The sequence below is a fragment of the Schizosaccharomyces pombe genome, assembly GCF_000002945.2.
Source record: "Schizosaccharomyces pombe strain 972h- genome assembly, chromosome: I".
NCBI lineage: Eukaryota > Fungi > Ascomycota > Schizosaccharomycetes > Schizosaccharomycetales > Schizosaccharomycetaceae > Schizosaccharomyces > Schizosaccharomyces pombe.
The window spans coordinates 4,882,761-4,906,662 of record NC_003424.3 but is presented as its reverse complement, the minus strand read 5'-3'; the positions used below and the strand labels follow the sequence as shown (position 1 = coordinate 4,906,662).

The 23,902-nt window shown below is 34.6% G+C and overlaps 10 protein-coding genes and 14 long non-coding RNA genes across 24 annotated transcripts, besides 1 other annotated feature; 13 read left to right on the top strand and 11 right to left on the bottom strand.

The window, feature by feature from the left end:
- Positions 1-49: 49 nt before the first annotated feature.
- SPOM_SPNCRNA.4207 lies at positions 50-1,192 on the bottom strand. The gene has a single exon (NR_193568.1). It is a non-coding gene; the product is annotated as a non-coding RNA (long non-coding RNA).
- On the top strand, positions 269-2,442 carry yip11 (SMN complex subunit Yip11/Gem2; the record flags this gene model as incomplete). The annotated part of the gene is made up of 3 exons (NM_001020202.2): positions 269-435; positions 541-889; positions 964-2,442. 3 exons carry the CDS (start codon positions 269-271, stop codon positions 1,153-1,155), a joined length of 708 nt encoding a protein of 235 aa, NP_594775.1. The 3' UTR covers positions 1,156-2,442.
- Positions 1,752-2,087, bottom strand: SPOM_SPNCRNA.4206. Its single transcript, NR_193567.1, has one exon. It is a non-coding gene; the product is annotated as a non-coding RNA (long non-coding RNA).
- sst2 (AMSH-like ubiquitin-specific protease) lies at positions 2,352-5,052 on the bottom strand. The gene is made up of 5 exons (NM_001356187.2): positions 4,861-5,052; positions 4,662-4,796; positions 3,662-4,530; positions 3,117-3,617; positions 2,352-3,036 (listed from the first exon to the last, which is right to left on the bottom strand). The coding sequence occupies exons 1-4, from the start codon at positions 4,990-4,992 to the stop codon at positions 3,446-3,448; spliced, it is 1,308 nt and encodes a 435-aa protein (NP_001342969.1). The 5' UTR covers positions 4,993-5,052; the 3' UTR covers positions 2,352-3,036; positions 3,117-3,445.
- bud20 (zinc finger ribosome biogenesis protein) lies at positions 2,430-3,245 on the top strand. Its single transcript, NM_001020201.3, has 2 exons — positions 2,430-2,563; positions 2,623-3,245. Exons 1-2 carry the CDS (start codon positions 2,487-2,489, stop codon positions 2,918-2,920), a joined length of 375 nt encoding a protein of 124 aa, NP_594774.1. The 5' UTR covers positions 2,430-2,486; the 3' UTR covers positions 2,921-3,245.
- On the top strand, positions 3,329-7,212 carry SPOM_SPNCRNA.4205. The gene has a single exon (NR_193566.1). It is a non-coding gene; the product is annotated as a non-coding RNA (long non-coding RNA).
- srp14 (signal recognition particle subunit Srp14) lies at positions 5,529-6,136 on the bottom strand. Its single transcript, NM_001020199.3, has 3 exons — positions 6,078-6,136; positions 5,951-6,029; positions 5,529-5,906 (listed from the first exon to the last, which is right to left on the bottom strand). Exons 1-3 carry the CDS (start codon positions 6,096-6,098, stop codon positions 5,686-5,688), a joined length of 321 nt encoding a protein of 106 aa, NP_594772.1. The 5' UTR covers positions 6,099-6,136; the 3' UTR covers positions 5,529-5,685.
- atg4 (Atg8 deconjugator Atg4) lies at positions 6,651-8,643 on the bottom strand. Its single transcript, NM_001020198.3, has 2 exons — positions 8,098-8,643; positions 6,651-7,914 (listed from the first exon to the last, which is right to left on the bottom strand). Exons 1-2 carry the CDS (start codon positions 8,520-8,522, stop codon positions 7,377-7,379), a joined length of 963 nt encoding a protein of 320 aa, NP_594771.1. The 5' UTR covers positions 8,523-8,643; the 3' UTR covers positions 6,651-7,376.
- SPOM_SPNCRNA.4204 lies at positions 7,547-7,788 on the top strand. The gene has a single exon (NR_193565.1). It is a non-coding gene; the product is annotated as a non-coding RNA (long non-coding RNA).
- A 153-nt stretch (positions 8,644-8,796) lies between the features above and the next one.
- Positions 8,797-9,154: an LONG TERMINAL REPEAT.
- Positions 9,155-9,635: 481 nt separating this feature from the next.
- On the top strand, positions 9,636-11,205 carry SPOM_SPAC19B12.07C (zinc finger protein). Its single transcript, NM_001020197.3, has 3 exons — positions 9,636-10,253; positions 10,323-10,538; positions 10,579-11,205. Exons 1-3 carry the CDS (start codon positions 9,820-9,822, stop codon positions 10,886-10,888), a joined length of 960 nt encoding a protein of 319 aa, NP_594770.1. The 5' UTR covers positions 9,636-9,819; the 3' UTR covers positions 10,889-11,205.
- Positions 9,793-10,090, bottom strand: SPOM_SPNCRNA.4203. The gene has a single exon (NR_193564.1). It is a non-coding gene; the product is annotated as a non-coding RNA (long non-coding RNA).
- Positions 10,666-10,932, bottom strand: SPOM_SPNCRNA.4202. Its single transcript, NR_193563.1, has one exon. It is a non-coding gene; the product is annotated as a non-coding RNA (long non-coding RNA).
- Positions 11,206-11,383: 178 nt separating the features above from the next.
- Positions 11,384-13,490, bottom strand: SPOM_SPNCRNA.4201. The gene has a single exon (NR_193562.1). It is a non-coding gene; the product is annotated as a non-coding RNA (long non-coding RNA).
- Positions 11,477-12,689, top strand: rbd4 (rhomboid family protease). Its single transcript, NM_001020196.3, has 4 exons — positions 11,477-11,776; positions 11,827-12,043; positions 12,149-12,214; positions 12,258-12,689. Exons 1-4 carry the CDS (start codon positions 11,590-11,592, stop codon positions 12,562-12,564), a joined length of 777 nt encoding a protein of 258 aa, NP_594769.2. The 5' UTR covers positions 11,477-11,589; the 3' UTR covers positions 12,565-12,689.
- On the top strand, positions 13,035-15,923 carry fcp1 (RNA polymerase II CTD phosphatase Fcp1). The gene is made up of 6 exons (NM_001020195.3): positions 13,035-13,423; positions 13,479-13,565; positions 13,613-13,697; positions 13,771-14,949; positions 14,994-15,298; positions 15,371-15,923. Exons 1-6 carry the CDS (start codon positions 13,158-13,160, stop codon positions 15,618-15,620), a joined length of 2,172 nt encoding a protein of 723 aa, NP_594768.1. The 5' UTR covers positions 13,035-13,157; the 3' UTR covers positions 15,621-15,923.
- Positions 13,746-14,021, bottom strand: SPOM_SPNCRNA.4200. Its single transcript, NR_193561.1, has one exon. It is a non-coding gene; the product is annotated as a non-coding RNA (long non-coding RNA).
- rps3001 (40S ribosomal protein eS30) lies at positions 15,834-16,343 on the bottom strand. The gene is made up of 2 exons (NM_001020194.3): positions 16,290-16,343; positions 15,834-16,237 (listed from the first exon to the last, which is right to left on the bottom strand). Exons 1-2 carry the CDS (start codon positions 16,326-16,328, stop codon positions 16,091-16,093), a joined length of 186 nt encoding a protein of 61 aa, NP_594767.1. The 5' UTR covers positions 16,329-16,343; the 3' UTR covers positions 15,834-16,090.
- A 115-nt stretch (positions 16,344-16,458) lies between these two features.
- On the top strand, positions 16,459-16,865 carry SPOM_SPNCRNA.1034. Its single transcript, NR_149876.1, has one exon. It is a non-coding gene; the product is annotated as a non-coding RNA (long non-coding RNA).
- bgs3 (cell wall 1,3-beta-glucan synthase catalytic subunit Bgs3) lies at positions 16,748-23,709 on the bottom strand. Its single transcript, NM_001020193.3, has one exon. It carries the CDS (start codon positions 22,663-22,665, stop codon positions 17,185-17,187), a length of 5,481 nt encoding a protein of 1,826 aa, NP_594766.1. The 5' UTR covers positions 22,666-23,709; the 3' UTR covers positions 16,748-17,184.
- On the top strand, positions 17,290-17,525 carry SPOM_SPNCRNA.4199. The gene has a single exon (NR_193560.1). It is a non-coding gene; the product is annotated as a non-coding RNA (long non-coding RNA).
- SPOM_SPNCRNA.4198 lies at positions 21,218-21,531 on the top strand. Its single transcript, NR_193559.1, has one exon. It is a non-coding gene; the product is annotated as a non-coding RNA (long non-coding RNA).
- Positions 22,283-22,595, top strand: SPOM_SPNCRNA.4197. Its single transcript, NR_193558.1, has one exon. It is a non-coding gene; the product is annotated as a non-coding RNA (long non-coding RNA).
- On the top strand, positions 22,860-23,324 carry SPOM_SPNCRNA.4196. Its single transcript, NR_193557.1, has one exon. It is a non-coding gene; the product is annotated as a non-coding RNA (long non-coding RNA).
- On the top strand, positions 23,484-23,787 carry SPOM_SPNCRNA.4195. The gene has a single exon (NR_193556.1). It is a non-coding gene; the product is annotated as a non-coding RNA (long non-coding RNA).
- Positions 23,788-23,902: the final 115 nt, after the last annotated feature.

The following is a 23,902-nucleotide window of genomic DNA, read 5'->3' as shown; positions in this document are numbered from 1 at the left end:
TCAAGAAATAGCTAAAATTAGTTTTAGCATTACACTTGATCAAGATAGACTCTTCACATTGATAGTTCTACAGATACCTCTTTAACCTTACCATTCTATTATACTAGGGTAATCTTCGATTTACGAAACATTCCTTGTTAACTAACTACAAACGAAAAGTTGCCGGAAAAAAACAGCCTACATTCCTTGAGTATTTTCATGAAAATTCGGTAATTCTTTTCCATTTGGTTTATATGAGAAGTTTGCAATTGTACAATAATAATTCAAAATGCCCTCGAAAAGAAAAAGAAATCCTTTACAATATCAGACTTCAGGATCATTAGATGAGGAAACAAATCAACGCAGCGCTTTTCCACAAATCGACAACAATAGTGCTTCAGAATCTTTGGAATATGATATACCACTTGATGGTTTAGATTATTTAGCAACTGTGAGGTACGAACATTTATATATGAATTTTTGTGAAAATCGAAATTTGCAACATGAATGCTTTAATCTAATCATTGTAACAATAATTGGGCTTTTTACTGACAAGTTCAGAGAAGAAGCTCGCAAGCTAGTTCCATTTGTAGCGGCGCGTCGTGAGCCTGAAACAAGAGAAACCATTCCTCTTCGCAAATTGGAAATCGAGGCCGGCAAAAAAAGCTTTGACCCGTTTTTACGATACTTACTAAACATAATTGATAAAGAAGGGGAAAGGCTTGAGCAATATATGGAATCTTCTTCATTGGACGCATCTATTTTACCTAAAAATTTACAACAATGGCGTGTATATATTGAGCATAAAGCTCCTTGTTGGGCCATATTAGCAGTGGTTGATTTGGCAACTGTTTTGGAGATCCTAGAAAGCTTGTCCAGCTGGCTTGAAAAGGACGCAATTGATTTACAGGTTGGTAACAAGGATCTCATGCTACTTTGCTGGTGTATTTTTGTTCATTCTAAAATTTGCTAACATTTTTCTAGAGTCAATGGATTTTTTGCTTTTGTTATAAACTTCCTGAGCTTTTGAATGGAGAAGATATATCGACCCTACGTTCAGTACTCAAGTCTTTACGAAGTACGCATACTTCTTTTCCTGCTCTGCAGATGTCAGCATCTGCCCTTCAAGCAGTCTTAGTTTATCGATATGGACAAAAAGATCTCTTTCAAACATAGAGTCTATAAATCTTGGTCGAAAAAAATTTAGGTACACATGTTCATATAGCATACGTTTGTTTATAGGGAAAAAATTAAAATTGATAGCTTGTTTTAAATATGTTTTTAGGATATTATTACTTTTTTGAATGAAAACATATGCTACACGGATATGCTGGGCTTTGCATCTTTGAACATGTGATTAAGCAAGCTTGGAGATAGCTGCAATAAACAATTTGCCTATTACAAATCGATAGATATATTTTAAAAAAACACGTTTGAATTGAGATAGGCAAAGTTATTTGTTTATTGATTCACATTTTCATTTTACAAAAAATGGCTTACTATTTGTTTAGTACGTGCATTCGTTTTGCTGTCTGCATACTTGTCGAATCGAGGGTTTCAATTATGTTATTACATGATAACTAGCAACTTTCTTTAATTCGCGCCCCATCTTACGAAATTAACTAATAAATTTTTACTGTCTTTTTCGACCGAGTGATTTTTTACCCATATGAGGTTTTTCAAATTCAAAACTAATTGAACATTGCAATTATTCTTTGGGAAAAAACAAAAGTCAAATAAAGATAAAATAAAAAAGAAATAATTACAACCTCACTGCCAAGAACCCCTTCGTGGTTAATTGAATCTTTTGAGTTCGAGCAATCAAGCTCCTTTTGTAAAACTAAATGTCACTAAAATTGCTCACACTTCAGTATAGCAGTCTAAATGGAGAGCTCAATTTTTTCCTTGCTGATAAGCGGACTCTGATCTCGCTACGTGAATACTTTCTTTCCTTCGACTAAACGTCAACTTGTCGAGACTTTGATGAAATAGTGGCAGTTAAAGCCAGAAAGCTACTGAATGTTAATTCATTTCTTCTATAGTTGCCATGTACTAAGAATCACGCCTAAAGCAATTTTCCCTAATAAATTCCGATGCTAAACATCCCTTAAATTACAAAGTTTTGTCAAACGATGGAGCAATCGTCGCTTAAAAAGCGCAATTTCAAAGGCATGCATTTCAACTTGCTTTGACCATGCTCTCCCAAATTTTGAACGAATATTTATTTATTAAAAAATTTACGCTACTTGAGCTATTCAGAACAATCAATAATACATATCTAATACATTTCTCTTGCTTTTCAACTATATAACGAGGCTTTCCTTCTCGTTATTAAACTTATCGCAAACTACGATAGGAAAATAAGATTATTTGAGAATTATTTTTCACTATACGATATAGCACACATTACGCCGTTTGGATATTGAATGTGTTTACGCTTAAAAAAGTTTATCCTTTGCAACTAACATTGTAATTGTGGTAAACGGGTTTGTTTGAAGTGACGGACAATGGGAAGAGTTGCCAGAAAAAGAAAGCATCATAGCAATGGAAATCATGCTTTGTTTAGAACTCGTGTTTATGGGAGGTATGCAAATTTCATGGTCATTCAATCATCGTTTGGTAAATTAACAATTGGACAAATAGAGACTTAGATCAGATTCACAATGACTTAACAGAGTCTGAGAAATTTGATAAATTACCTATAGATCCGGATTTGCCAGGTTTAGGTCAACATTATTGCATTGAATGTGCACGGTACTTTGACTCGTCTCAAGCATTGCTGGTGCATAAGAAGGGAAAGGTTCACAAACGAAGGTTAAAAAATTTGCGTGAAGAGCCGTATACACAAGAAGAAGCAGAAGCTGCGGTGAATATTGGACAGCCAAAACAGAGTGTAGCTTCCAAGCTTGCTGACAATAGTAACGTTGTCATGGCGGACTAAACTAGAGACACATTTACGAATGCTAAGTTAGTCAGCACTTTTGCTTTTGTTCCATATTCGTAGCGCATGCTCTTTATTTAAACAGATTTTTATATGTCTCATTCTCATTTATTCTGCTATATTATCATTAGCAGCGTTTATTGGTAATTTTAGTTGCATCCATGTTTGGATTACAAATTTACAACTAATACCTTACCATTGGTTACTGGATGTTAATCTAGCTTCAAGAGTGAGCATCTCAAACTACCTTCACGTTATTTTGGTTTCTTTGGATACATGGTGTTTTAAATAAATAAAATTTTTTTGATAATTTTTTCATAACGCATTCGCTATCATTTAACAAAATCCTCGTAAAAAAACAAATTCATCAAAGAACGTTTCATTAGACGCATAGATTCATTTCCTATAATGAACTTTCCGTAGCCACTACCATGTTACAAATACCATTAGTTAATTCATAAGTGCCTGGCGTCTGTAAGATGAACCAATAATAGAATAAAAGAAGTGTTACTATTGCATCCTTACCTATTTAACCCTCAAATCAACAACTTGAAGTTTCGAGTTAATTTCTCTAACATGCCCAGGCTGAGCAACCATCGTATAAACTTTTCCCTCATGTGGATGAAAAAGCCCAGGTTTTCGACACTTGACTATAGTTTGTAGTCCCTCAGGATCTAATAAACGGAAGATGCCAGAGCTAAAAGTCGTTAATATATGTAGAAAAAAAAATTTTTTTCTTACGTATTTTTGGAAGGAGCCATAACAATTGCAATAGCTTCAGGTAGCATAAGCTGGTATGAACAATGAGTATGCAAATCCACGCTACTCATAAAGCACGTCTGGGTCGGATGAGTATGAATCCATCCAAGAGTTAAGAGATTATGCTTATCCTGAAATTCAAATAAAGATGCCTCATCCGTTGTTCCACAAGTGTCACTAGTAGCTTCTTGAAGGGGTATAACGAGATGAGTAATGAAAAAGGCATTCTGTCTTAGCTTTCCACATAAAATTCCACATGTTTCAAGATTTTTTTTAGTATTGGGCTTAACAACGTCAAGAAAAACCTTCTTTAATAATTTCGGTAAATATATAGTTCTCAACGGCTTTCCACCTTCTGTATATGCATGAATTTTAAAAGTTCCTGCTGGTTTGGGACGCGGTTCGGAAGTTCGTGTATATATTGGCTTTTTTATAAACTGAATGTCTTTATTATCGTCTAACGGTTCAGGAGAGACCAATTTTGAGTCAGATAAAGATGTTTTCTCGAAACGAGAGCTGGATATAGGTAAATTAGAATTGAAAGTAGGAGATGAATTTAAAGATGGGTAATCAAACTGAGGAAGATCTGATGAAGATTTGCTTAATTTCTGGGAATCGGGGGAAAGTAAATCAGTTGAGGAGGGAGGGAGAATTTGTAAATCGGATAATGCCCATTGCTCAAGAATAGGTTCATCGACATAAGAAACAGGCTTCTCCAAAGATGGCTGAGAATCTTTCATCGACAACTTTTTTAAATCATCCAAATCATTCTTCTGACATTGATATTGCTCATATTGCTCCTTTACAATTGGTTTGATTAATTCAATTTCCTCTAACGCGTTGCGGACACCCTATTACATTGTTAGTAAGTTTTTATAAAAATTCAGCTAAAGAAAAACAATCCCATTCAAAATTGTACAGGGTAAATATCTGGATGCAAATGTGCATATTCCTAGTGCATGACTATATTACATCAACGAACCTGATAATAATCAAAAAGCTCTTTCTTATATGCTGCAGCATCAGGGTGCTTTTGGCATTTCATGAACAATTCACAATAGCGAAACAAAAGAAATACACCGTTGGAATAATCATGTTCCGATACATAAACATGGGCCTAATTTATAAAAGCGTTAGCATAAAATAGTAATTAAGTGTAAATGCTGCTATAACCGACATACTTGCTTTGATATTGTCGTGGATGTTCGTAACCAATTTTTTAAAGGGATATTTTTATTAAAATCGAATGCTCCGGCTCTTGAAGCAATCTCTTCATAAGATAATGGTGCTTCAGATCCTTGGAGAATGTTCATACTTGAACTAATAAGGAAACTGCAAAATCCGAGCAATTGCTGTTAAAAGCAGGTAGAGCTAACCTTTGTATTAAACGAAAGCTGCTGAGCTAAATTGGTAGACTGCTGGTGGAAGATCACTAGGTGTCACAAGTAACGTGGTAGATCACTTACTTACCGATGCTTTACATAATATTACTCTATTTTGTAAATAGTGATGGTTCGCAACTGTTATTTACTGATACCACGTTATCTACGTTGGGTTGGAATTTCAATCCTTTTGATAAAAAAAAAGTTGATTTGTTTTGTTAAGTGGTATAAATAATAAATCGGTACTTGGTGATTAGTTGCATATTTAACTGACATATTGAATCATATACGTTTTTACGGTTAAACAATCATCAACAATTATATGGTATTCATCTACAAGAGTTAATGACTTCTTTATTTGAACTCAGCACATGAATTAATACAGCACCAAGTGCTAGTGAATGTAGGTAATAAGACATTGTAATCTTAAAGAATGCACATTAATAGGACAGAAAGGAAATTAAGGTAGGATTTACTAATATTGAAAAAGTTGATATATTTCATAATGTAGTATTATCTACGAGAGGTGAAAAATGGGCTATAATCATGTTTAACAATATATAAAGACACTATTTTTAAAAAGAAAATTATATTTTGAGATTACAAGAGTATCTCAAGGAAATGCTATGTATGCCCCGAAGAAGTGGTCTTCTTCTTGTTCTTTTTCGTTTTCTTGCGATCACGCTTTTTGAGTCCTACAATCTGACCTTTACAAACTTCTGCATAAGATTGGAAGAAATCTGTAAAATAATCAAGTTCAACAACAGTAGAGATTTTTTCAGCTGCACCACTCTTAGCACGGATTAAAACTGAAGCAGAGCTGCCTTCTCCTTCATCCACTGGGTCTTTTAAATTAGTAATCGTCTTTAAAATCTTTTAAAGCACATACTGCATTTTTGAGAGAGATAGACGCTACCAGTTCCTTTACTTTGATGGGTTTGTAGAAGATCGGTGAGTTTCTTTAAAAACTATTTAATTAAGTTAGCTCGAGGAATTTCCAAAGAATATATTCTTACCTCTTCATTGCTCAACAACATTAGGAAAAATCAGCCTTCCTGAGACGTATAAGCTGACTAGCCAGAGAAAACGAATGAGATGGGTTTTCTATCTGTAGAAAAAAGACACATCCTTCGTTTTGAAATTCGCTAAAAGCAATAACGAATTTAGGAAGCAACTCGTTATTATTAGTAACCAGGTTTCCTAATTTTTTTAACAAAAACAGGCATTGAAATACTTCTTGTACGAAATTGTAAACTTGACTAAACAGAAGTAAGTTTTTCTTAATTTTTTACTATTTTCTAGCTTTTAAAACATATTTATAGCAGCAAACAACCAGAAAGATCTTCGTCCTCACTCTATTTGTAGTTAAGCGAGCCCTCATTTATGACGTGATAATAGCAGCTAAATATTGAGGTATTATTAGACAAGTGATAATGTTTATCAATGTTACGAGGAACTTAAAGAAAAAAGTGGTATTCTACTCTTTAATATATCATTATTATTAATAAAGATTTATAAATTCAGGTGAAAAAGGTTTTAAGTATTCTATCGTTACGAATGAACCGTATTACTAAAATTTTTGCCCATATTTACTCTTTAGTTTAACTGATATACTAAAATAGAGAAAAGGCTCGATCAGAATACCCGTAATAAAAAAAAAAGAATATGCTTTAATTTATTATTACTTAAATAACTTTAAGCTAAGTAGCTCAGGAAAGGGCATTTGAGAAGATCACAATATTTATCTCAGGTAAGCAAAAGCAAAGAAATGAGAAATTCTGAGATTGCTGTCCAATCATCTTAGTAATGCACATTGTATAATATAAGTTTTTGAAATTTACTCACAGGGAAGAACATCAGATGAAAAGAAAAGCGTAACAAAGAGACATTAAAAACAAGAACAAAATCCTCACGAAATATAACACATAAACATCCATTTCAAATACGCACATTTAATAAAAAATCAAACAGACTCATTGTTTAACAGTTTTCAAAGATAAAGCATGAAATTAACAATAAGGAGACCGGTTGAATAGAAGGGAAACACTGACCAAATAATAGCACAAGCACAACTAAACGCTTAACGATTAAAAAAATATCCCTTTAGCCGATTTGGGATGGAGAAGGAATTCAAGAAACCGGGATAATAAATTTCCTTGAAAAACGTTGGATAAATAATTATTCATTAAGTTACTAAACCCAAAGCGTAAATGCTACTAGGGTCAGTTCATAATTACATATGTCATAAATGCGAAGTCGTTAGTATTATAATTTCAAATTTATAAATAAAACTTGAAACAGTAGTAAACAATGGATTAAAGATGATCTTCAACATTCTCATCCAAAACGAAATCATCATGTGTCTCGACTGGTTGAGGTTCGGAGTCGAAAATCTGAACTATGTCGGCAAAATATTTTTGATTCGCTTCAAATGAATGCCATTCTTCTTCATCTCGAATTAAGAACCCAAAGATCATACAGGGATCAAGATCTTGTATTGCTACTCTTCGTAAAGTAGCACTATGAAAAGTTTCCTCGGAAGCAGGCTGGGTGGTAGTGTGAGCAAAGTGAGTACAATGAGGATCCAGATAAAAAAAGTACTGATTTTGTCTTGCATAAAAGTAATGAGCAGACCTTGGACGACCTCCAGTGATGCCAACAAATGAACGAATTTCAAACACCTGAAGCAACTGATCGTAGTATGATTCATTAATTGAATCAATTCCTAAACGGGTAGGAATTAAAAGTAAAACAGGAAAGGAGACCTTTGAAAGTTGATCTCGGTATATAGCATTTCCATTCCTGGCAACATAAACGTGTAATGGGACGTCCGGGTTCTGATCACTTAATCGACTTTAACAAAAAGTTAGTAAATGTCATACTGACTGAATTCCAAAAAAAAAATAAAACGTTCAAAATTTTTCTTCTTTTTTTTAAAAAGGATAAAAAAGAACGGAAGAAATTCGAACTATGTGAAGAGATCAATTGTTCTTTTATCGACCAGAAAACTCAATTTAAATAACAAGAAACACTTACGCAACACAAGAACAAGATGTTGTAGGTCCAAACCATTGCCCTGGATTAATATCGCACAAAGTTTTGCCCATTGTAACAAATTGATGGATAGAAAAAGGGGCTGAAGGCTCATCAGCAAATAGTGCCAATATTTCTTTCAATTGTTTTTCAGGATAGCAGATTCGTAAACAATTTGCTAATAGTGTCTGAGTGGATCGAATCATACAACCCCAACCGGTGTCAGATGTCATATTTTCAAGCCCTTCAATACCACTACGATAAGTGATTGTAATAAGAGAGAATGAGTCGTATAAAAATTTTTCAGGCCATTGGCTATCTTCAATTTTGTAAGAATGTCCTAAAAACCAAATTAATGTCCCTGGAGGCTCGGTGTTTGTCGGTGCAAAATGTAAATATCGCTCTAGAAAGCGAGCCATAAGCTCCATTCCCCTTTTTGAAATTTTTTTCTATTACCTTTATTTTTTCTCAAAATATTTAAACCAAACTTCACGTCGTCAGATGTTCACATGAAAGCGTACATACACCCCCTTTAGACTAAGCAAAGGCTAACTTGATTAATATAGTGTTTGGGATAAGATATGGTGGGAGTGAAGTCATGTTTGCGAGTACTACTATGGTCTGCTAAATAACTTTACAAACACCTTAGTATTCGTAAATGATTTTGTGGAATTGTTTCAAATATTTTAATTAACTTTAATATGTCAGCAATACTACACTACGCTATGATACACTACGTTGCGTATCACTATATGTCATATGTTGGAATACTAGCTAAGATCCGTTTATTGATAATCACGGGTAACTATCCGTCTATATACATAGATACCCGTTGATAACAACTATTTAGAAATATTATAAATAGCGTTACAACTGAACCTCGTTCCTCAGTTCAGTTATGAGCTATATTAGTGATAGGTAACATTATAATCCAGTTAATACAATACCTATACTCAGTTGCTACTTATACAACCTGTGTATTGTAATATAATAGACCACAAGGAAAACTCACCGCAGTTCTACGTATCCTTAAATCAGATACCAAACTGCGTAGCTTACATAATATTACGTTAAACTACGATAAGTACTTACGACCTGCTTTATTATACGAAAAGTAAATAATGTGATACAATAACTGGAGCAACGCAAAAATCTCCGTAGTAAATGAAGTTCAGGCTTGCTCCATCACCGAGCAAACGAATAAATGAACAGTTTTGAGTCTAGAGACAAAAATATTATCGATTGATATTTGTTCAAAATAAAGGACATGAATTAGTAGCTTTCCATGCGATATATGTTTTCATTTTAAAGATATTACCAACAATTACAGTTTAAAAAAGATACAGAATCCACATAAGAGTGATATCTTTTAAATGTGCTTTTTAAAAGTAGAAATGCTCGATAGTAGTCAGTACTATAAATATTTTTTAGAGAACTCGTTTTAATTATCCTTTTTTGTTACTACATTATTCTCATAATTTTAAAGTTGATTAACGCAATGTGTAATTTTAGCCTCACTGCTGGATAACTTGGCCTATTCTATGCATATCCATACGATATTATCGGTGATCTAAGGAAGAAGGGACTAAAACTAAAGAAGTAAATTATTATTTATTGAATTCCGCATTACTTAGACTTGAAACTGTTTAATATATCTTAAAAGAATAAAAATTAAGACACTTGGTCATTGGGCAACTTCAATGAATTTCAAGAACACCGACTAGAATGAGTTCCGACGATGCTATAATAATTCGATGCCCTTTTGATTGTGAATTTGCTGGTGACTCGATTTCTTTTATAAGCCACCTTACAACTATACACAATTCGTCAGTACAGACGTTAGCTAAGAATGCTTATTTATGCGCATCAGAGATTGCCAATGAGCTCAACCAGAATCCAAATTTGAAAGACCAAGAAATACTTTTACTACAAATTGCTCAAGAAAATTCACTTAAACGAGTCTTAAGGCAACAGCAAAAAGAACGGAGAGAGGGAAAAATAAAATCCTTACAATGTTTGTTCTGTAATAATGAAGGTCTTTTAAACCGTCAAGAATGGTTTGAACATAGTTTTCACGTTCACGGGCTTAATATCGGATTAGCAGACAATATTGTTTACATAAATCGGTTACTTGAAAAGATAAAGAATGAACTAGAAAGGTAATCATATTTATCAGTTTTATTTGTGTTATTACTTCTTTCCGTCATATTCTAACATCGTTTGATAAGTTTTAGATGTCTATGCTGTCATGTCCCTTGCAAAAATAAAAAGCTTTTACGAGAACACATGAATAACAAGCGGCATTTCCGGCTTGACCCAAAATCGTCAGAATACGATGAGTTCTATATTATAAATTATGCTTCTGTTACAAAAAGTATCACCATTTCGCATTCACAGTTTGCAATTAATGAAGACATAAATGAAACTGATGATACTATATCTGAGTATGTATTCAAATATTCCTTTTTTTTTAACATTTTACAGTATAAATGATGAGGATGCAGAACCATTATCTGTGGAATGTATATTTTGCACTAATTTCTATGAACCAGTTTTTTGTTTTGAACATTGCAAAATCGTTCACGATTGGGATATCAAGAAAATTCAAAAGGATTACAGCTTGGACGTTTATGGGGCCATAAGGGTGATAAATTATTCCCGGAAAACTAAAAAGAAGTCTATTCCAGCTGAAACAGATAGTTTTTGGAAAGAGCCTGGATGGTTGATTCCTGTAGTGCCAGACGATGCTTTAATAATTTGCTTAAGTGAGGTGATTGAGGACCCTCGACTTTAGTTTGATGTTTCCTAACATTATCCTCTTGTTATGTATTTAAATAAATCACTTAACAATTTAAGGCATAGTTTCCTGAAGTCTCGTAAAGACATTAATAAGAGGGAAAGATATTTAAAAAAACGGTTATAATATAGATAACACCTACACTGGTCGCTGAGAAAGATTTGAATGTGAAGTTGAAGACACGAATTATTTATTTGACTTAATGTATGTATAAAAGGTTCTACCTAGTTTTATTGTTTTAGGCTGTCTTTATATATTTAACGGAATTATTTGTCTGTATTTTCATAAAAATGAACACCCTGTTTACTGTTTGCTAGATTTGCTTTATATAATTCTACTTACAATGAATCTTATTTCAATTAATCATAATAATTATATTTGCTGTTTACTTCACTCGATTGCGATTATTTGCAAAACTGTGATTAATTACTACCTTTATCTTTAGCAGATGGAAATTCTTAATAGTCATTGTATGTAAAATTATATAAAACTCAATATTTTCCCTTGAAAAATAATTGGTTAGTCGAACTTGTATTGCGATTGACTTTCATATACACCTTGGCTGGTATAACCAGCGCTTACTTTACCTTGCTATAAACCAACAAAGTCAATATTCCTAAAACTTTTTTAAAAAGGGAATATTTTAGACGAATTATTACCGAGAGAAGGTAAAAGGTGTAACTTAATTAATAAATAGCATGGCCATTGAACTAGGAGAACGTATTTCGACATCGGTCGGATTTTTAGCGGAACTTTTCCTTATGAAAATTCCACTCTTCACTGTGATTGTTGCCCTGTTAACTATCATTCTTGGAATCGTAAACATTTTCTTGCCTATCGTTGACTTTTTTGGCCTAAGCTGGCATAATTTAATAAACATTCGCCGTATGTTAGAATAAATATATATTCCTGAAACAAACTGACAAAGTACGCAGTTCATACCCTAAACACATATCCGCTCGTTCATCATGGAGTAATTTCTTTCATTTTAGGACTTTTAGGAATTTTTCTTCTTATGCCACGTTTTGAACGCAGATACGGAACATTATGTACAATCGCCATGTTTTTTGGATTTTTGGAAGTAATTCCTGCCATTGCATACTTAATAGCTTGCTATGTTGCTGAGTCTGACGATGTCTATGTTGGTATTGGGTATGTTTTTTGTCTCTCATAAATGATATTAAATTGTTTGAAAATTTATATCTAACTTTTTCACCTTAAAATTCTTTTCTTGGATATACATGCTAATGTTTTTAGTGGTTGGGTTTATTCGCTTCTGGCTATGTATCTCTTGAATCTTTTTGGAGATTTGCATCCCAAACTGTATGACTGTACTTATTCAACGTTATAATTAACAATATTTTAGTTTGAATCTTCCTCAAGTCGTAAGGATGGCATTAGCTTTAGTAGCTCCTGTCTTAGGACTTCCGTTAGATTTTTCAATTACGATCGTTTTGCACCTTACTGCTGTCGTTATTTCTATTATATTTTCCTTCGCTTATATGGACTTTTTCCTGCCACGAGGAGGCTTTCTTGTCTGGGTTGAAACGAAATTTTCTAAAATTATCGATGCTATCCCCAATTATATATCCGTGACAGAAGCTGCTTATTATCAGGCAGACGGTGCTATCCCTATTCAAGATTTGGGTAGTAACAGCAGTGGTATTGTATAAAAGCTTTATAGTTATATTTACTGTTGTACAAATTTGCCTACTTCTGTAACCGTTTCATATGTTTAATAATCCTTTAGCAAGTCAAAAAACGCCAAATCTCTAATGAACAGTATATTTGTTTCGTATGATTCGTTTGAAAGTAATAATCGTCGTTTTTTTTTTGAATTCTATTACAGTAAAAGTCATTCAAGGACATGACTAGACTTATTGAAAGTATCAAAAATGATGATTTTAGTATTTTTTGTAATTACTTTAGTAATATCGTAATTACGAGTTTTGACACTATCTTTAGAGGTGACTCATTCATGCTTTGCCAAATGCGATAAAACCACTTATTTTTATTGTACCTTCAGTGGGGGTTTTAGTAAAAAATACCAATCTTCATAAATGTTTCCATTGTTTTTTCTTTACTGACGGACAATACTAACTAACTTACCAAGTTGTTAGTATCTACGCCAGACCTACTCTTTACCAAGACCAACCGCTGATAACATATCTTAACGTATCCTTGGAATTTAAACGTTTACCAAGGACTATATGAGGCGATTGTCAATAAAGAACACTTCGATTTTGTTTATATTAGCTAGTCATTCATGTCGAAACGATTGACACCAATTCACCTTCCGAACTCGTTGAATTATCCCATTGAAATCGCGAGCTGTCTAGTTCCTCAAGGAAGTTACGTAAAAAAGGGCACTCCTTTGCTTTTATATAGATTTTTTACCAAAGTTAAAGAAGACCAGGAAGATGGTTCAGAGGTATATGTTGATCGTGAGTTTGTCGAACAGTTTGAATGCCCTGTTGAAGGTGAACTTGTTGAATGGGCCGTAAAAAAGGAAGAAAGCATCGAAAATTTTTCGTACGTTTGTAGCTTTTCAGAGAACAATTAACTGAGACATATTTATTTTTTTTAGAAAAATTGTCGCAAAACTACATGAACCGTGTACCCACGAAGTTAACTATGGCGGCCTCTGTGCAATTTGTGGAAAGAATATAACATCGTATGAGTTAATTTGTTTTTAAACTAATTACTAATTGTTTATTATAGCCAGGATTACATGGGTTATTCTGATATGGCTCGTGCCAATATAAGTATGACACATAATACTGGTGATTTAACAGTTAGTTTAGAGGTATGATTTGTTAAAGTTGTCTATTACCAAATTTTTCATTTTGATACGAATCATTAGTTAACATTATTTTTAGGAAGCTAGCAGACTGGAATCAGAAAACGTTAAACGCCTTAGGCAAGAGAAGCGACTTTCATTGATTGTTGATTTAGATCAAACTATAATTCATGCTACTGTAGATCCAACTGTTGGAGAATGGATGTCAGATCCTGGCAATGTTAATTATGATGTTTTAAGGGATGTTCGTTCATTCAATCTTCAGGAAGGACCATCTGGATATACGTCTTGTTATTACATTAAATTTAGGCCTGGATTAGCACAATTTTTACAGAAAATTAGTGAACTCTATGAGTTGCATATTTATACAATGGGCACGAAGGCATATGCCAAAGAAGTGGCTAAGATTATTGATCCTACGGGAAAACTATTTCAAGATCGAGTCTTATCTAGGGACGATAGCGGAAGTCTAGCGCAAAAGAGTCTGAGACGTCTGTTCCCTTGTGACACTAGCATGGTTGTTGTGATCGATGATCGTGGAGACGTTTGGGATTGGAATCCAAATTTGATTAAAGTCGTTCCTTACGAATTTTTCGTTGGAATAGGTGACATTAATAGTAATTTTTTGGCTAAATCTACCCCTCTTCCCGAACAAGAACAGCTCATACCCTTGGAAATTCCCAAAGATGAACCTGATTCCGTAGATGAGATTAACGAAGAGAATGAGGAGACACCTGAGTACGATTCTTCTAATTCTTCATATGCACAAGATTCGTCTACTATACCTGAAAAAACATTGTTAAAAGACACTTTTCTACAGAATAGAGAAGCTTTGGAGGAACAAAACAAAGAAAGGGTAACTGCACTAGAATTGCAAAAGTCAGAAAGGCCTTTAGCAAAACAGCAAAATGCATTACTCGAAGACGAAGGTAAACCAACTCCTAGCCATACATTACTACATAACCGAGACCATGAACTTGAACGTTTAGAAAAAGTCTTAAAAGATATTCATGCTGTATATTATGAGGAAGAAAATGATATATCAAGCCGAAGTGGGAATCATAAACATGCCAACGTTGGATTGATTATTCCGAAAATGAAGCAAAAAGTACTGAAGGGATGCCGACTTTTATTCAGCGGAGTTATCCCTTTGGGCGTTGATGTTTTGAGTAGCGATATTGCAAAATGGGCTATGTCTTTCGGTGCTGAAGTTGTTTTGGATTTTAGTGTTCCACCAACACACTTAATCGCAGCCAAAGTAAGTGTATTTTTCTAATTCCGCAGGAAAATCTAACAATATAGATTCGGACAGAGAAAGTTAAGAAAGCTGTATCTATGGGAAATATTAAAGTGGTAAAACTTAATTGGCTAACAGAATCCTTATCTCAATGGAAACGTTTACCAGAATCGGATTATTTGTTGTATCCAAGTTATGATCTTCCAGATAGGAATTTATCAGAACATTCTTATTCCTCATCTTCAGACGACGAGCAGAGAATTTCTGAACTTAATGACCGTGAGTTAGACGAAATTGACTGGCAAGCGGCTGATCAGGATGTCGAGAATGCTTTAAAAGATCTAAGTGATGATAATGATTTTGACACTGGGTAAGCATTGAACTTTCTTAATATCATTGAGTTTTTAGAATGATAGACCCAGATTAACTAACGCCTTTTTAGTTCTATATCTGCTTCACAGTCCCAACCAGAAGCTTTAGAAGTAAACACTCCTATCAAACGAAAAGCAGACTTGATACAGCCGAGTTATAATTATGATGGGGAAAAACGCAGAAAGGAGAATGATAATCATGAAGGTTACGATCTTTTACCCAACTCCTCTACAAAAGGAGAAGAATCTGCTGAAAATGAAAACGAGTTGGATGATTTGGCTGACATTATGGAAGCTGAATTGTCCAAAGATACAGCTTGAGATATACGTTTGCAAATACGCATCCTTAATAATGTTTACTATTTGAAATCGTTGGTTTGGAATGTCTAGGTTCTAATAAATAATTTTCGGCACCACAAAATTTGAAACAAGAAACGTTCACCATCCTTTGTATGCCACAGTAAAACAAAAGTGCCATTAGTCTTATTTACAAAGAAGCTTAATTACAGAACTAAGTTGCTACATTGCGAAATATAGGTAATAAACCATCAATTCTATAGTGAACTAGTCATTAAGGTTCAGTACAATGACTTAATTGCATTTACAGTAACAATCCACTTTATTATCCATTATACACGAAAATGGAACGACATTTTCCAAACAACTTTTTTGTCATCAAACAATTAATTGAAGAAATATTGTAAAAAAATCAATTCCATTATTTAACCATTTTAATAAGTTGAAGTAAGGGGAAATGAGTCATCATCTAGAAACTCTAAAAAAATTCAGATTTATGATGAAGGATTCATTCTTCTCTTTCCACCAACCATGTTGGTAACGTTTACAAAACGGCGGACGTATAAAAGACGCTTATAAGCACGGCCCTTTGGTTGCTTGGGCTTTTCTTGCTTTTCCACTTTAGGGGTTTGAGATTTGACCTTTAAACAGTTAGTAAACCTTTATTAAACTAAAACTAGTAAAACAACATACCTTTCCGGCACGAGCGAGAGATCCGTGAACCTTGCCCATTTTATTGTTCTTGATAAATTTAAGTGGAGGCGTTCACTGTACATAAAACAAGAAACTAAGCAGTCACATTTTGGATTCGGATACTAAAACTTTGTTTCTTGCTTATTCTTATATTTCGTTATATTGTTAGCAAACTTTTTGGGAATCGCTATGTACATATTAAATGGCACAAACCATTCAAAGATAATGATTTAATAATTTTCTCGAGTATTTTTAAAACATGACGAAGTGGTTAGCTAGCAAAGGTTCTTGGTTTGGCTTGAGGGCCTGAAACATATTTTGCTTGCTACAAGGTCATCATCGTTCATTTACACCGCTGAATTTCAAAACTCTACCATTATGCGCTACAATTTCTGGGAGTATATGTTTACTATTTTATCAAACCTGCTTTCGCGCAATTACTTACACACAAGCATCTTTGAAAAATGATAAAAATGGAATTAGTTAGCAGTAACAAAATAATGCATATATTGTGGGAAATAAAATGTTTAAATATTTACAAGTAAGTCATTCAAAATGCAAGGCATGCAAATTCACAACACCAGTTTTTTTCTGGATTTAATATATAACATCAAATCCATAAAGATAGTGTCACATAAAGCAAAACCTCATGAGCCATTGCAAAAGTATGACTAGGAAGTATAAAGAAATAAAAGCGTAGCCTAAATATTTTTAAAAATTTAAAATCTGGTAATGGTTGAAACCTATTTAACAACCAATACCATAATAATGACCAAATAAAGCAAGAGTTAAATATATCAATCAAGAAAACCTTCAGTCTTTTTTTTTACGGGAAAAATAATGCTATCATAACGTAAACTCACGGCTTAAGCAAATGTTGATTTTAACCCGTGCTTTATTCGGATGTATTTTTGTTAGTGTTTGGTAAAACTCCCAAAGATGGCTGCATAAGCCTAAAGAACTTGACAGAGTTTTCAAACTTAAATTGATAGCTCAGTTTTTGATCAAGAACTAAGGGAACGACAATCATAGCAACGAATGTACATAATAAAGCAAAGAATAATAAAGAATAACGGTAGAACGTGCGTCTTCGTAACTGATTCTGCTTCCGAGTATAAATAGGTGGCCGAATTTGACGACTGGGGTGTAACCAAAATAATAAAACTGAATGAGGAATATCGATAAACGGGATACAAAGAATCGGCGTTAATGAAAACAAAATGCAATGAGAAAGGATAAAGTCCATAGCAAATAAATTCATCTCAACAACTTTACACATGAACTCACGGATAAATTGAATAGGCATATAAGGTATTCCTTTGCGACCAAACCAATGTCCATCCCACCAACTGTAATTGTTTTCTCCGCTAGCAACTTCTCGAGGAAGCAGAAAAACAACGACAAGTTTAAAAACAAGTCTATGAATAGCAAATATTACAATGCAACCCAAAACAGTCTTTGAAAATGACCACGCTTCCAAAAACCACAAAGCTTCAAAGGTGAAAACGAGACCAAAAACTGATACAGCATGAGCCAAAGCAGCCAAAACTGCCCCATAACGCTTTGAGCATTTTCTTAACAAAGGGCCCAACATGCAGGAAAACATTAATAAGATTAATAAGGCAGCAGTACTAATAGCTATGGGCAGTGCCGCCATTATCCAAATTCGGATAAACCCATTTACAGCTCTTGATTTATCTTCCAAACCAGGTTGAGAATTCATGAAAGTATAAGCACATATAGTAAAAAACGCAAAGCACGCAGGTAAAAATACCTCGGTAAAAATAACATTTCTTAAGCCAGCACGAGGCATGTCCATGGTGAGCTTATTGGACGGGCTTCCTTTCACTTTTCTATTAACACCGGTGATGCGAGTACGAGCTAATCTACAAAAGCCAATCCACGAATGAGCGTGACCTTTAGTGTTGCCTCTAGAAAGCCATCTCAAAAACTCTCTGTAATCTACAAAAAAGTCAACAAACGAAAATTGATGTGGATTGTATATAAATGGACAAATAACAAGAGCAAACATGGTAACCCAGAAATAAACATAATGAGTAGTCCAAACAGTCATTGTTCCAAAAAGAAGCATCATTATCAACCTCGAGCCTAAATATATTGAAGATCCTGTGTAAAGAGAATAAAGCACAGAAAAAGGAACACGAGTAGTAGCAAGTCCACGGCCAGTAGCAATATATCTAGCACCACCATAAGTCAAGTTGGTAAATATTGAGTTTGCATAATTTTGAGTAACAAAAACTTCGAACATAGGGGATAAAGAAAAGATCTGCTTGCACAAACGAGCCACCGCACGAATAACACCTTTTTCAAGTAAATCATGAACCACCAGTGGTAAGAAAGAAATAAAAAACACAATAAAAATGGAGATAATGCATCGTCGAATCCAGTCCAGAACAGGTTTCAACATATAACAACCGGGTGGATAAAGAGAGGCGTTTATAGCAGCTCCAGCTTGATAGTCACATATTTCAACGGTGTGGTACATGGCTCCCAAGTTAACGAAGACAAGCATAAGAAGCTGCATAGAAATCATAATAAACACATTGTTTAAATGGAAACCAGCATGAGCATAGTAAAATGACAACATTCTAAAAAAGGGTAATTGTGTGCCAAGATAAAAGTACTCACGAGAAAGGGATTGTTCTCCCATACCGGTGCCAATTTTGGTAGTAAAGTTAATAATTGTTCCAAAACCTAAGTCACGACCTTTACCACATTGAAAGTAATCGCAATGCTTGATTCTACCGCCTCTTTGCAGTGCGGTCATACCAGCATAAATATCTTCATTAACGTGCAATCCCTTTTGTGCTTTCGAGACGCCACCACGAGTGGTCATAAAAATTGTGTTTAAAAAATCAGGATGACCATAGTGAAGTTTTCCTCCAATTAGAGCCAAAGATCTAGAAAAAAGAGTACCAAATGTTTGTTCTTTACCAGCAGCAACATCACCGAGAATACCACTGTTCTCAGAGAAGACATATTCACGAGCTCCCAGCATAGCAACCGGATGTCTGGCATTTCCTTTCTTAGTGTAAGGAGTCAACGTAGCACAATCCATTTCCTCAAATTCTGAGAGAACGTTGCGAATCTTCATACATTCCTCAATGTAATTATCTTGATTGGCATCAATAAGTTGCAGATACTCGCCGCGCACGAAGGGTAAAGCCATATTCTGATTATCTGCCTTACCATCGCCCAAAATAGGATTTCCAGAAAGTCTGATACGATATTTTGGAAGACGGCGACCGTTTTCAAAGGGACAAAAACCATTTATCAATGTAGCATAAACCTTTGGCTCTTCGCCATCCTCGGACGGATCTTGGTCAAGATAGGCAATTTGAAGTTCAGGATGTGCACGTAGTAAAAACTCAGCATTCTCATACTCATCTCTATTAAATTTTGCATAACGCTGCATAGAGATACAAAGTCGAAATTTTCGATAAGCCATTTGCTCTAATTGATGTTCTAATCTCTCAAAGTTTCCATCACAATCATCAAGTAGATTAGGTTGTTCAACGCGATACAATAGTTTAAGAGCACGAGAATAATTCATCATTCCACTAGCAGTACGGTATAACGTTTGGCTGCGAAGTGATGCCCAAATACGAGTACGAAGAGTGTATTCAGGGGCTGTAGATTTAAAACCAATACAGTAAAAAGGCAAATCTTCTTTGACGGTACCTTGCTTTTTTCCCTTCTCAGATTTAACATCGGATTTAGTTTCTTCAACTCCAACATCGCCAGCCATTAGTTTAGTGTCTTGTACAAAATTATCCCAGTCGTTGGGGTAAAGTTGTTTCAAATACTCTAGTAGGGTAATACGTGACATCGGATCTTGTTCACGAATAATCTCCCGTAAACTAAGCAGGATTTTCTCTCCATAGTGAGGAATCAAAACAGTAAAAGAAGGCATCTTAGGAACAGGAACGGCGTCTGGAATTTTCCCACCCAGTGATTGGGCAAAAAAAGAAATTCTACGCTCAGCTTCAGAATTGCGACGAAAAAAGGCATCCCATTTGTTTAAACCTTTGGCAGCCTCCATGAAGAATTTGGGAGATTGAAAAGTTTGCTTCCCGAAATATTCGGAGCCGACCTGTTGGTACAATAATCCTTTCAAATGTTCCAAAGAAAGAAGATGCTCACGATACATTGAAATCATAATACTGTTCCATATTTGACCAACATATATTTTCGGTTTGAATTCCGTAGAAAGGTCTTTATAAGCCAGTAAGGTAAAATAAATTCTACGCGGTAAATTAGAAAATATAACACGCCAAGGAGTCCATATAGCTGATCCCATATAAAATGAATACGCAATGCTAAACATAGTGCTAATTAGCATGTACCACAAGTATGTATCAAGGAAAAACAAGACGAGATCGGTCAAGTAGACAAGAGATAATAAGAATTTAGGCTGATGGCTACAAAGACTTGCTCCAATCATAAAGTCATAACAATCGTACGGCTTCATTCTTTGCAAAAAACGAATCGGATCACGAACAGACAAAGTTAAGAAGTAATAAGATTCCACAAACTTCGCGATGAAAACAGTGATCCAAAGAGCTGCGGATAACAAAGTCCTCCCCCAAGGAAGACTGGCGATATCGTTTGTAAAATAAGAATTTGCTAAGTATTTTCTAGAACTAGACCTAAATTTAAACCGTGGACCAAGTAAGAATGGGAGTGGAATAAATGATTGATAAGCAACACATCCAATGGAAAAGAAGAAATGAACATAACCGACAATTTCTCTACTTCGGTAATGTTGTTGGGTTGCATTCGAAAACCCAAAAATAAACGCAGCTGGAACAATGTTCAAAGCAATCAATATTGAGACGAATATAAGTCGAGGGATAACAGGTTGAGCACCGGGGTTGTTCCTTGGAACAAAATATGCCTCAAGTATTAAAGCTAAAAAGGATATGAAAGAAGCGACAGCACCAGCTAAAGCAGGAGCACACCATTTAGCAGCCCTTGCAGGCTGAGTGCCCTCCAAGTAATGAAAATTTGGAGTATAGATGGTGGGAGAATTATAGACAGTGAAATACCAAAAAACGGATATGTGCAAAATCCAAATTCGGCTGAAATTATGAAGGAAATGAAGCCAAGTACGTGACTCACGAAATGATTTATAGCAAACTCGTTGCCATTGAATATCAGCTAAAAGAAAGTAACGACTGGCAACATCGGCGTCCATAATTCTAGATCCGTCTGATAATAATAATGCTTTAAGACCTTTTGAATACCAAAACATCTGGTTAATATCGTCATAACCGATAATAGAGGCATGGTCTTTCTCTTTTCTAACATATTTTTGATCACGTATTTCATACTGCTGATCATGCATCAAATTATATAAGGGAGTGATACAATTATCCAGAAAATAATCTTTTGGAGCAGGGTTTTTCTGCTCCTTAAAAGACGGTGAAATAAGATAGTCATATGCCACCTTGTATATAAAACACAGGCATTCTGGCATAAACCTCACATTGTTTGCCTCACCCCAACAAAGAAGATAAAGGGCTAATTGCTCGATACGCTCATAATTTGAAAGTTCATCCATTCGCGATATCCAAAGTGCCTCGCAAGAAGACATGTCTTTATATGGGACTTGTGTAGAAGGATCACGAGAAATGAAACTCAGGACTCCAGACTTTAAATCGAATTGGTCCATTTTACATGCAAAATACCACTTTTTAAAGTTACTTTGAGGACCGCCAATGTAATCAGCATGAAGAGTAAGTAAAGCTTCCTGAGGTGTCATACGAGACGCACGTGAATCAAGCATAACCATCAAATAATCAAACATATTTCTCATATTATCCCATTGGAATCCGAATTTCATAGCAAGTTCGATATAAATATTTTCTATATCAATGGCGAGTATAGGAGCCTTGGTTTCAGCAGTCCATGAGGCATACAAGGCATCATAGTCAATAGCTTCATCAGCAGAAGCAATACTATCACCTTCTACGATGTATTCGTGTCCAAACTCGTCTACCATAATCGAATCGTGTCGCTTGGACAATGGATGACCTCGATTGTAAGGGAACATAAAAGAACTTCCAGCAGAAATATTGGATTCGTCTTGTGAAATAAATTCTTCGGTTGAGCTAGGTCTCTCAGGTGAATCATAAGCATCCTCATCTGGCTCTTCTTCTAGAATATCAGAATAAGAATCATCTTGTTCATGAATGAATGGATTCGCAAAAGAAGGAGCAGGGTGTTGGATGTTGTTATACTGATCATTAGACTGTAATTGCTCACCATAAGCGTAATTGGAATTTATGGTAGCATCATCGCTAAGGATTTGAATAGAAGAAGATGGCGAATGCTCACCCTTTTTATAATCCATTTTTACAAATAATAAAAGATAATGAGTTATAAATGCAATGAAACCTAAGCCCTTGTTTCCCAAAAAGAAAGTATGAAACCAAGAAAAAAGAGAGAAAAGGACTTTAAATCAACTATGCAGTATTCAAGTTAAGAAATGCAAAGGCTACTTTCAACAGCAAGGAGTAACAGAAAAACAAAGCAAATGCAGGAATAAGTTACCAACAAATGAATATAAACGAAAGATTGGGATAGATACGTGTGAGTATATTGAAACCGGAATGCGCCTAGCAAAAACCGCCTAGAATACTCAATGAAAAAAGATGGAAACAAAAATTTTATCACCAAAATGTTTTTATGATGAAACAAAACCAAACTGAGAACAAATGTACAGTCTTAGACAAGAAGGTAGTCAACAAGATATAATATTAAAAGACCCCTGTTGACACCTTTTTCGAAGAAAATTAAAATAAAATATAATAAAATAATAGAAAAGAAAGAACGAACCCACAAAGAAGAGGAAGAAAAGAAAAACCTCAATAATGTCAAAACAATGCAGTGGAGGAGGAAATGATTGCTTTTTTTAATCGACAAAACAAGCCACACAAAAGAAATAAAAATTGGCGTAAAATGACGGAGAACAACCAGGCACAGCTATATGCTCCCTTTGAAAGAAGTTATGATATTGAAACGAAAGGAAAAAAATTTCCAACTGCTAAACTGTATAAAGTGAGCAATGGAAAAGAATAACCCCTAAATTTTTATACGGGATAATCCAAAAGAAAGAAAGAAAAAGAAAGAGATTGACCAACAACTACTTTTCAGTCTTTTGAAAAGAAAGAAAATTGAAAACTGCAAATTTATGTCTAATCAAGCAGAAATGTTGGACTATGCTAACCAAAAGACAAGACGCCGCCGTTAACTTTGGTGAATTATAGATGACTTTTAAGCAGAATTAATACAATCTCAAACTCAAAAATATCTCCCTAAGTGGTTAGGCGAGCGCTTCTTTGAATACTCGGCGAAAAAGGTATGAAGGGGAATTTTGCTGTTGGTAGGCGCTCTTGTCAGAGAAGACTAGCAGCAACAACAAAACAATATGGGTTTGAGGACCTAAGCCTGACTATATAGAATGTCGTGGAAAACGAAAACTAAATACACAGTAATGCTTATGTGATTTTACAAATTTATTTAAATGAATAGAATAATGGTAGATGTGTATAATTACTAAATCTATACGGCTCCCATAGGATAGTCTT

Excerpts from the sequence above, each read along its gene's own strand:
- bud20 (NM_001020201.3), top strand. The coding sequence starts at position 2,487 with ATGGGAAGAGTTGCCAGAAAAAGAAAGCATCATAGCAATGGAAATCAT. Across the intron at positions 2,564-2,622 it reads AGAACTCGTGTTTATGGGAG|AGACTTAGATCAGATTCACA; the intron begins GTATGCAAATTT and ends TTGGACAAATAG.
- sst2 (NM_001356187.2), bottom strand. The coding sequence starts at position 4,992 with ATGAACATTCTCCAAGGATCTGAAGCACCATTATCTTATGAAGAGATT. Across the intron at positions 4,531-4,661 it reads AGCTTTTTGATTATTATCAG|GGTGTCCGCAACGCGTTAGA; the intron begins GTTCGTTGATGT and ends ACAATGTAATAG. Across the intron at positions 3,618-3,661 it reads ATGGCTCCTTCCAAAAATAC|CTCTGGCATCTTCCGTTTAT; the intron begins GTAAGAAAAAAA and ends AACGACTTTTAG.
- srp14 (NM_001020199.3), bottom strand. The coding sequence starts at position 6,098 with ATGTTGTTGAGCAATGAAGAG. Across the intron at positions 6,030-6,077 it reads TGTTGTTGAGCAATGAAGAG|TTTTTAAAGAAACTCACCGA; the intron begins GTAAGAATATAT and ends TTAATTAAATAG. Across the intron at positions 5,907-5,950 it reads CTATCTCTCTCAAAAATGCA|ACCCAGTGGATGAAGGAGAA; the intron begins GTATGTGCTTTA and ends CTAATTTAAAAG.
- atg4 (NM_001020198.3), bottom strand. The coding sequence starts at position 8,522 with ATGGAGCTTATGGCTCGCTTTCTAGAGCGATATTTACATTTTGCACCG. Across the intron at positions 7,915-8,097 it reads ACATCTTGTTCTTGTGTTGC|TCGATTAAGTGATCAGAACC; the intron begins GTAAGTGTTTCT and ends TTTTTGTTAAAG.
- SPOM_SPAC19B12.07C (NM_001020197.3), top strand. The coding sequence starts at position 9,820 with ATGAGTTCCGACGATGCTATAATAATTCGATGCCCTTTTGATTGTGAA. Across the intron at positions 10,254-10,322 it reads ATAAAGAATGAACTAGAAAG|TTTTAGATGTCTATGCTGTC; the intron begins GTAATCATATTT and ends TCGTTTGATAAG. Across the intron at positions 10,539-10,578 it reads ACTGATGATACTATATCTGA|TATAAATGATGAGGATGCAG; the intron begins GTATGTATTCAA and ends AACATTTTACAG.
- rbd4 (NM_001020196.3), top strand. The coding sequence starts at position 11,590 with ATGGCCATTGAACTAGGAGAACGTATTTCGACATCGGTCGGATTTTTA. Across the intron at positions 11,777-11,826 it reads TAATTTAATAAACATTCGCC|TTCATACCCTAAACACATAT; the intron begins GTATGTTAGAAT and ends CAAAGTACGCAG. Across the intron at positions 12,044-12,148 it reads GATGTCTATGTTGGTATTGG|TGGTTGGGTTTATTCGCTTC; the intron begins GTATGTTTTTTG and ends TAATGTTTTTAG.
- fcp1 (NM_001020195.3), top strand. The coding sequence starts at position 13,158 with ATGTCGAAACGATTGACACCAATTCACCTTCCGAACTCGTTGAATTAT. Across the intron at positions 14,950-14,993 it reads CACACTTAATCGCAGCCAAA|ATTCGGACAGAGAAAGTTAA; the intron begins GTAAGTGTATTT and ends CTAACAATATAG. Across the intron at positions 15,299-15,370 it reads GATAATGATTTTGACACTGG|TTCTATATCTGCTTCACAGT; the intron begins GTAAGCATTGAA and ends ACGCCTTTTTAG.
- rps3001 (NM_001020194.3), bottom strand. The coding sequence starts at position 16,328 with ATGGGCAAGGTTCACGGATCTCTCGCTCGTGCCGGAAAG. Across the intron at positions 16,238-16,289 it reads CTCTCGCTCGTGCCGGAAAG|GTCAAATCTCAAACCCCTAA; the intron begins GTATGTTGTTTT and ends AACTGTTTAAAG.
- bgs3 (NM_001020193.3), bottom strand. The coding sequence starts at position 22,665 with ATGGATTATAAAAAGGGTGAGCATTCGCCATCTTCTTCTATTCAAATC.